Raw genomic sequence first — 10,006 nt, forward strand, 5'->3', positions numbered from 1 at the left:
AGAATACAGTGAGTGAAAGTCGCTCAGTCATGTCTGACTCTGCGACCCCATGGATTTAGTTCATGGAATTCTTCAGGCCAGAATACTGCAGTGGGTAGCCTTTCCCTTCTCCAGGGGATCTTCCCAACCCAGGGATCGAACCCAGGTCTCCCACATTGCAGGCGAATTCTTTACCAGCTGAGCCACAAGAGAAGCCCATATATTATACAGTAAATATATGTATTATATATATATATATACATATTATCTGGACATCCCTGGGAGTTTCTGCTCTCTTACTTGGGGCTTCCCTGGTGGCTCAGATGGTAAAGAATCTGCCTGCAATGCCGAAGACCTGGGTTCGATCTCTGGGTTGGGAAGATCCCCTGGAGGAGGGCATGGCAACCCACCCCAGTATCTTGCCTGGAAAATCCCCATGGACAGAGTACCCAGGTAGGTTACAGTCCATGGGGTTGCAAAGAATCAGACACGACTGAGAGACTAAGCACAGCACAGACTACACAGAGCCGCTCTCTTACTTAGACGGGTATCTGTATCTAACTATCTGCTTATCCAAGCCCAGGGCCCCCTTCCAAAGTGAACACTTGATATACAAGTATTAGTATCAAACTACATCAACAGCTATTAATGCAGTCCAAGATACTGAAAACTCACATTTTTCTGCCCGAGCAAAACGCCCTAGAGCATAAAGGTCTTACGAGAATGAACTGCTTAAGAACACAGAATTTAATCATTAGAGATGATAGTTAGGAGCATGGTAGAACAATATGCAAACTGTTCACCAGTGAAGAAAACCCCATCTGAAGACAACTGTTTAAGGAAAATGTCCTTTTGTACAAAGGCTGAAAGGAAGCGTGGGAAGGAAAGCCAGCTGTCATGCTGATGTGGGGTGAGTCCTGTCAACTTGGAACGCTTCCCTTTAATGGTGCTAAAATGTTTTAAACCATAATACAATTCTGTGTTAAAGGAGTAAATTCTCAAGTCTTCAGGGTAAAATTAGCATTGTAGCTTCCTTATCCATAAATAATCCATCCCAGGCAGTGATGATCAGACCTCATACTCTAAAGGATATGAGAAGAGTGAGAATCACACCTGTGGGAACTTAAGAGCCACAATTTATTGAACATTTACTATGTGCCAGAGTCAGTGCAAGTGTTCCTAGAGCATTATGTCTTCTCATTTGCACAAAAACCCCAGTGTGTGACCCCAGGCACGGGGACCTAGTCACCTCTGTAGCAATCACTGAGCAGCTGTGATTAAGTGCCCAGCACAGGGCGGACACCCCCAAACACACGTCTATTAAGTGAATTAACTGGCATATCAAGCACAGGGTAGGTGCTTAAAAAAATGTTGTGAATCACTGCAATGTTTAACATGGATGACCAACAAGGACCTATTGTATCACACATGGAACTCTGCTCAGTAACATGTGACAGCCTGGATGGGAGTGGAGTCTTGGGGGGGCGGGGATAGATACATGTTCGTGTCTGGCTGAGTCCCCTCACTGTTCACCTGAAACTATCACAACATTGTTAATTGACTACACCCCAGTATAAGATACAAAAATAGAATTTTAAAAGAACAATGAATGAGCCAGTAAAAAAAAGAAATGTTGTAAATAATGAGATGATAGAATAGATAAGACAGACAGATGGGTGGATTGATGGGTGGATGGGAGAAAAGGTAATAAGGACACAGTACAGTCAGCACTCACCTGAATACCCCAGGTCTGCAGCTGCTCTTCGGCGGCTCCCAGGTCAAATGAGATGGGCGCACAGGTATTGTCGATCCGGAGCACCGTAAGGACCTGGCCACTGCGGAGCTCTGAAAGCAGACAGACGCTTCATGTGGCTAAGCGATAAAGACTTGGGGTGAACCCAGATCTTGATGGCATCACCTCCTCCGGCCTTGAACATTCGCATAGCAAAGAAGGACTCGCCATCCTTAAACCTTCCAATGAAGGCTGCAGGTAAGAGTAAGGGTCTAATAGGGCCCGAAGGAGGGAGATTCCTAGGTTATCTGGGTGAAGTGGAAAGTGTTAGTTGCTCATTCATGTCCAACTTTTTGCGACCCCATGGGCTGTAGCCCACCAGGCTCCTCTGTCCATGGGATTCTCCAGGCAAGAATACTGGAGTGAGTAGCCATTCCCTTCTCCAGGGGAATTGTCCTGACCCAGGGATCAAACCCCAGGCTCCTGCATTGCAGGCAGATTCTTTACCTTCTGAGGCACCAGGGAAGCCCAGATAATCTGGGGAGGGGCCCACTGCAATCACAAGGATCCTTAAAAGTGGAAGAAGGAGGCGGCAGAAGAGCCAGGAGGGCTGTGACTACGGAAGAAAGGTACAGCGATGGCACACCTCTGGCTTTGAAGTGCCAGAAGGCTTCAGGAGCCAAGGCGTACGGGCAGCCTTCAGACGCTGGGAAGGAAAGGAACAGTCTCTCCCGGAGCTTCCTAACACAGCCCTGCTGACCTCATGATCTGAGCTCAGTGAGGCCAGTGTCAGACTCCTAACCTACAGAACTGCAAGAGGATACTGCATTTTCTAAGCTCCTGTTAGTGGTCATTGTTAATAATAGCCACAGAAATCCAATCCACTAACTTACTGGCAAGCCCTCCCCAGTATCTCAGCACTCGTTTGACACTTTAAAAGCATAAATTGCGTGAAAGTAGTACCTCAAAAAGCACATCAACTCAGGCTTATCACAACTTCTCACTCTTGCCCTGCAACATTGCATGGAAGCCAGACCAGGAGCCAGAGTGAGGTTAATCCCCTCAGGCCCAGGGAGGAATGGCAGCAGAAGGAAGCCACACCTACTTCCCTTCTGAGCAGAGAAACTGAAGGAAAGGACTGAGCTCTTCTCTCACCTATGAGGCCCCGGGAGCCACCCGTGAGCAGCCAGGGCAAAGCTGGGGCTGGCTGAGCCCTGAGATACTAGGATCCTAGAGTTTAGCCACTCGAGGATGGAAGCTGAATATTTCAGCACATTTTCTGTAGCTGTCACTCAGAAGAGGAGCAGGACTGAAGGGGTTAAACCACAAACATGTTATCTACTGGCACAGAGCCCAGCTCTGGGCAATACTGGAGTCTTAAATCTCCACCTTCCTGGGGATTCCTGCCCACCACCCTCCTCAATCGCTCCTCCACCCCCTCACCCAGTCCATCCCTGGGCCCTGCCAATTGGGCCCAACAAAATCTCTCCCAGCTCCATGCACCCCTCGGCATCTTCCCCACAACCCTCACCCAGGCTCCCTTCACCTCTCCCTGTACCCCTGTCTCCTAACTGGCTTCTTCAACTGCTCTTCTTCTCACAGTGCATTCACACAGCTGCTGCTGCTGCTAAGTCGCTCAGTCATGCCCGACTCTTAGCAACCCCATGGACTGGAGCCTACCAGGCTCCTCCGTCCATGGGATTTTCCAGGCAAGAGTACCAGAGTGGGATGCCATTGCTTTCTCCGATTCACACAGCTGCCAGGGCACAAATCAAACGATGTGAATCCTCTGAGTAAAAGTATTCAATAGGGGCCTTCCCCTGGTGGTCCAGTGAGTTAAGCATCTGACTGCCAATGCAGGGGTCTCGGGTTCGATCCCTGGTCTGGGAAGATCCCACATGTCGTGGAGCAACTAAGCCCGTGTGTTGCAACTACTGAAGCCCATGTGCCCATGTGCCCTGGGGCCCATGCTCTGCAGCAAGAGAAGACATTGCAATGAGAAGCCCGCACACCGCAACTAGAGAGTAGCCCCCATTCCCTCAACTAGAGAAAGCCCGCCCGCGGCAATGAACACCCAAGCTCAACCAAAAATAAATAAACGAATAAATCTTTAAAAAAAAAAGCTAACTTTCAATAGCTTCCCAGTGCTCTGAAGAAAACCAAGCTCGTTACCATACTCCCCCAGTCCTTAGAAGAACTAGCTTCCTGCCAAACTCAGCTTGAAGGCTCAGCCTCATCCTGCATCTTGTCACTTCCTTTGTTCCTGGGACTGCAGTGTTCTCTCCCACCACACGGCCTTTGCATATGCTCTTCCCGCTCTCTCCCTAGAACACATCCCCCTGGCATCACTCCCTTAGACCCCAGTCATCATTTGCGTTCCAGTTCATTAAGCCCTTTCCCACGGAGTCTTCCTTGATGCTCTAAACTCTCGCCAGGTCAAATCTGTCTGATAACCCTGCCCATCACTGCCCTTCTCCTTTATGCTCACTGAAGATGAGTTCATGTACACCCAGTTACTCAATCAGCCACTGTCTCCATCCGAACAATATTACTCCCACATGGGTTTCACACATCACTGAATCCCCTTGAACTGGGTTCAGTGCCAAGTATACAGCAGGTACTAGATAAATGTTTCATGTATGAATGAAGTGGGGGAAGCACACGCTAAATGGTTTGGGGTTCAAATTGTACGTGAGCCTGTCACTAACAGAGAAACCTTGAATAAGCCATTTAATTCCTGGCCATCCCCTTACAGGGTGATGATATCCACTGCAGAAGATTCTGCAAATAATTAAGACAATGAAAATAAAGCGTTTAGTGTAAAATGGGTGCTGACTAACTGGCTGCTATGGTTGTCATCATTTAAAAGCTTGTCAGAGCACCTAAGTTACCATAAAGCCACACTGGTTTAGTTGTATTGTTTTTATCTTCTCACACCTTGTTCCAGAAAGGATTTCATAAAAATAAAATATAAAAAGGCAAAATTATAAAATAAGATTTTAAAATAAGTAAATGAGGGAAAACAGATAAAAAGAAGATAAGGGCTGAAATAAAAATAGAACAATAAAATAAAATATGAATAGTTTCCGGGGACTGAGCCCTTCCTATGCAGTAGCCACAGTCACAGGGTCACAGTCCTGATTCCATTTAATCCTCCAAGAGCCCTGTGCTTAGTCACTCAGTCATGTCTGACTTTGCAACTCCATAGACCACCAGGGTCCTCTGTCCAGGGGGGGTTCTTCAGGCAAGAATATTTGCCATGCCCTCCTCCAGGGGACCTTCCCAACCCAGGATCAAACCGAAGTCTCCCATATTGCAGGCGGATTCTTTACCATCTGAGCCACCAGGGAAGCCCAAGAATACTGGAGTGGGTAGCCTATCCCAGGGGATCTTCCCAATCCAGGAATCAAACCAGGGTCTCCTGCAAAAGCCCTAGAAAGTGGAAAACAATTACTATGGGAAAGGAAACAGAGCCTCTGAAAGGAGAACCAGCTTGACTGGTGGTACCAGGGGAAATGAAAGTAAGAAGGAGAAGAAGTGAAAAGAAAGAGGAGCACAGAAAAGGCGGCAGCTGTGCTGTAGGAGCCTCAGACCAGCCCTGCACCGCACAGCACAGGGTGGAAAACCCACACTGCTCCGGACCTCGGGCGTGGAGACTGTCAACTGCTCCCCTAGCCTGGCTCTTTGCACTCTGTGGATGGTGTTTGCCCGAGCAATGCAAAGACTTCTCACAGTGATGGTATCTCTGTTTCCCTTTCAAACCATGAATTCCTGGATTCTTGGCAATAATCTCTCTCATCTGTTTCTTAAAGTGAGAACTTAAAGTCCTCCACTTAGAAATCCTTATTTTCACACTTAAGCTAAAAAAAAGGATCTGAAAAGCTACCAAGAAACATGCATGTGTACAAGTGTGTGTGTATGTGTGTGTGCATGTGTATGTGTGTGTGTTCACATACAGAAAGCTATTTCCTATAAAGGGGCAAGAACTGGCTTGCCAAAAACCAGTGGAGCAATGTCTTCAAAGAGCTGAAGGTAAATTATTCCATTCTATTTCATTCTACTGGTATGCGTATATGTGTGAATTGCTTTCCTAATAACAGTAGACATAAAAGGAAGCCTTGTTTTTAAGTTTGAAATCATCTAAGAAACCAGCCACAATATAAAATGCCATCTCCACTTGCCTATGCCCAGCCACTCATTCATTCATTAATTCATTCATTCAAAATACTTATTGAGTTATGACCAACCTAGACAGCATATTAAAAAGCACAGACATTACTTTGCTGACAAAGGTCCGTCTAGTCAAGGCTACAGTTTTTCCAGTAGTCATGTATGGATGTGAGAGTTGGACTATAAAGAAAGCTGAGCACCAAAGAATTGCTGCTTTTGAACTGTGGTGTTGGAGAAGACTCTTGAGAGTCCCTTGGACTGCAAGGAGATCCAACCAGACCATCCTAAAGGAGATTAGTCCTGGGTGTTCATTGGAGGGACTGATGTTGAAGATGAAACTCCAATATTTTGGCCACCTGATGCACACAGCTGACTCATTTGAAAAGACCCTGATGCTGGGAAAGATTGAGGGCAGGAGGAGAAGGGGATGACAGAGGATGAGATGGTTGGATGGCATCACTGACACAATGGACATGGGTTTGGGTAGACTCTGGGAGTCAGTGATGGACAGAGAGGCCTGACGTGCTGCGGTTCATGGGGTCACAAAGAGTCAGACACGACTGAGCAACTGAACTGAACTGACTATGTGCCAAGCTATGTGCTAGGTACTATAGACACAGGGATAAACAAAGCAATACAGAGCCCCTGCCCTCATGCAGCTTACATTTTACTTAGGAAGCTGGACATTCAACATGTTATTACATAGGGAATTAATTTAATTACAAACTGCCAAGTGCCATAGGGAGAAGCAGGGATATATCAGAGGGTCTGGCTTAGGCTGGGCCATCAGGGGAGGATTCCCCATGGAAGGGATATCTGAACTGAGCTCTGAAGGATGAGGGGAAATTAAGCAGGGGAAAGGAGACAGGGAAAGGGCATAACATACAAAAGGGACAGCAGGCGCAAAGGTCCTGGGGCAGGGCAGCACGGCCGGGGCAGCAGGAGCCATTAAGGCAGGCCTTGCAAGCTGGCGAACGACAGAAACGGAAACAGAAAGGTCGTGCATCTTTAAAAACCCCTCTGAGACACCACGAAGAGACAGTGGAAGAGGCAAGGAGCAAGAGGAAGCTATAGCATCCTAGCAGAGGGCAAGCTAAGGAATTCGGTGACAGAGACAGTAAGTAGCAATGACAGAAATGCCTGGAAACACATCCCCAAATGCCCACCCTTATCTCAGGCACTTCTGGGCCCTTCCACTCACCTCTCCTCAAGCATACTATCTGAGTCCAGCTCAGCATCCTAGGGGCGGGGGCAGGGGGGTAGAGGAGGAAGGAATTAAGGGTCATGACCCTACCTTGCCCCCAGCCAGGAGGGCTTCCCCCAGGCAAGGGACTCCAGCCAGGGGAAGAGGTGGGCAAGGGGCCAGCTGCCCCACCGGGGTCCATCTGCGGTTCACACGCCATAGCAGCACCAGCAGGACTCCTACTTCCCCTTCTCGGAGCCGCAGTTCATCCTGGAGCAGCCAACTCAGCTTCGCCTGCCTTCAGAAAACAACATCATGAGAAACAACTTCAGGCCTGGTCCTGGGCTGGCCAGCTTCCTCAGACTCTCAAGGCCAAAGCCATCACCAGACTGAGGAGAGCCACCCAGAGTCTTTCCTCGGACTGTGGTCTCATTGATCAGGCTAAGGAACGTTCTCAGAGGGAATGAATAGGAGGAGCCAGAACCCTCCAAGGCCTGGGCTGAGAACTTCCCTCTGGTCTTGGATCTTCTCCAGCTCAGACTCATCCAGGAACCACAGGGAACTCACGAGCTGACCAGACCCCACTCTCAGGCATCTGGGATTTCCCTTCCTGACTGAGTAGAGGATAGGTCTATTCATGACAGGGAGCCTTGTTTATACAAAGCAACAAACTGTTATAAAAAGAAAAGCAAGGACTTCAGCACCAAAGGACCTAGATGTGAACCTTCACTTGACCCTCACGTGCTCTGGGATATCCACTGTCAAGGTACTTAGCTCCCCAAGCCTTGCTGACCTCACCTGCAAAATGGGTGCAAGGAGGCCAGCCCGGCATAGCTGCTATGGGGCTACACAAAGCAACGCAAGTGTGGCGTCCAGTATCCTGCTCACCATCAGGCCACTTCCTCACAGGTTTTTCCCATTTCCCCGGAGACAGAACTGCGAGTCAAAGATGTGACGTGACCCGCCCACAGTGGGGTGGCTGGGAGCTGTGGGGACTGGAGATGAATCAGGCCATCCAGCTCCAGAATCCAAGCCTATCATTCCCACATCTTTGAACCTCGGAACCCAAGTCCGGCTATGGCTGAGCCTCTTCCTTAAACTGCCTTAAAAAAGAGTGGGTGGAAGGAGACTGCATTTCCCAGGTGTGATCCAACAACACATTCGAGTTGGCATCTGAGCTGCCAAGCTATGGGAGGGCAGGGACCATCTCCCCCAAGCCTGGCGCACAGTAGGCACTCCCAAATACTGCTGAATATCAGTCAATCATATCATCCCTTACTTCCTTCCTCTCCCCTGGTACCCCCAAGAGGCATGAAAACAACAGCCCAAGGATGTCTACCCTGTACTTGGCGATAAACGAGGTTCTGCTCCATCTGATTGGGTCTTAGGCCTATGGGACAAAGAGAATCCGTGGATCTATGCTCCAGACCAGGAACCCAGGGACATCCTAGCTAGGAACCTGTTTCCCAGAGAGGCTATACTGCAGTCTCAGAAACATTTGTGGGGCCCAGGAGCCCCCTGTCCCTCCTCCAGGCAGAAGGGACCATCCACAAGCTGGAGCTGCCCAGACAGCCTTCCAGACAGCGTGGACGGTTCATTAGCTGCAGAATCCCACAATTAGACGGTGTTTTGGGAAGAAATCCCCATCACCCCAGTTGGCCCAATTAGCCTCCCACAAAGTCCCAAGCAGGAGAAGTCATGCACCTGTAGGCTATTTAGTGTAATGGAGAAAAGCAGCCTGCACAGTCCTGCCACTTCCCACGTGAATGACCTGGAGCAAGTGCCTTGCACCGCCTCGGTTTCTTCACGTGTGCATGGGAATAATGCAAACAGGTTGTTGTGAGGCTTAAAGAATTCAAACTTAAATCACTTGAGAGCAGCAAGGGCAAAACAGAACATATCAATCATTATTTTTACTCCACAGACACTCCCTAAGAATCTTCTGGTGCCAGGCCCTGTGCTTTCTAGACTATAAAGCCAGCAATAAAATCTTGAGTCCCTGTTCAGCCCTCTCTGATGGGTACCACCATCTGGTAGAAAAGACAAACTCAGAGAAAGAGAAACAAGAAACAGAGAAACAGACAATGATCAGAGAAGGCAGTCAGAGGGAGCGGGCAGTACCTTGGATTGAGGGAAGACTTCTTCTGGAGGCTTCTCAGAGCACAGAAGGAGGATCCTGGCTTGGCAAAGGTGGAGGGAGAGAAGGAACTGCCAAGTAGGGAGAGGTACAAACCAGAGGGCAGGATGGGGCCAATCAAGGCGGCCTCTGCTCTCACCCTGTAGCCTTTCATCCAAACTGGAGGCTGCAGAGGGCAGGAGGGGTGTTGGCCAAGGGCAGGTGCTGACCCATCACCCATTAGTGTATTCTGAGCTGCCACCCCCTCTCCAGCTCTACACTAGCCCTAACGGGACAAGGGGGGGCGAGGTCAGACACCAGGATGGAGTCAGGCAGGGAGTGAGGCCAGCCCTGAAGTTCCTCAAACTAACTGGCCATCCACTCCCCAGCTTCCTAACTCCCCTTGCTGATTCCATTTAACCAGACCTTCCAATTATCCATCTTTCTGATTTGGGTAGCAAACCTCTGCAAAAATCTCTGTTTCTGCAGACACTGAGTGCCCAGCATCCCCAGAAGAGCCCCAAGCGCCTCCCTGAGTTGTGTGTGTGTGTGTGTGTGTGTGTGTCTGCTGTGGGGACGGGGGAATCCTACAGTTTTCACAAGTCAAGTTTTGTTTTGTTAAACTGGAAAGTCCCAACAAGGGGCCGTGATGGAGGGTCTGTCACAGAAGTTTAGGGGTGGAAAAGCCTTCAGAGACAATAGCTCCAAGCCCTCCATTTTACACGTGAGAAAATTAAGACCCAGAAACGAAAGTGAACCATCCAAGGTCAAGGAGCCAGGTTGGGGGATGGAGCCACAAAGGAACCAAGCTCGATCGGACAGGGGA

At 49.0% G+C, this 10,006-nt stretch overlaps 1 protein-coding gene across 3 annotated transcripts in view; it reads right to left on the reverse strand.

The window, feature by feature from the left end:
• LOC104985129 (chromosome unknown open reading frame, human C9orf91) overlaps positions 1-10,006 on the reverse strand; it is a 25,391-nt gene that overhangs the window by 14,107 nt on the left and 1,278 nt on the right. For 2 of the 3 annotated variants that reach the window (XR_824843.1, XM_010835135.1), the window contains exons 2-4: positions 9,186-9,367; positions 7,176-7,362; positions 1,715-1,824 (exon numbers count right to left, since the gene is read on the reverse strand). Coding sequence is in view for 2 of the 3 variants with exons in the window: in XM_010835135.1 (XP_010833437.1) it covers positions 1,715-1,824; positions 7,176-7,284 (219 nt within the window). In the remaining variant the exon portion in view is untranslated. The remainder of the gene's footprint in view (positions 1-1,714; positions 1,825-7,175; positions 7,363-9,185; positions 9,368-10,006) is intronic. The other variant, XM_010835136.1, reaches the window with a different exon arrangement.

This window comes from Bison bison, unplaced genomic scaffold (assembly GCF_000754665.1).
Source record: "Bison bison bison isolate TAMUID 2011002044 unplaced genomic scaffold, Bison_UMD1.0 scf7180017864039, whole genome shotgun sequence".
NCBI lineage: Eukaryota > Metazoa > Chordata > Mammalia > Artiodactyla > Bovidae > Bison > Bison bison.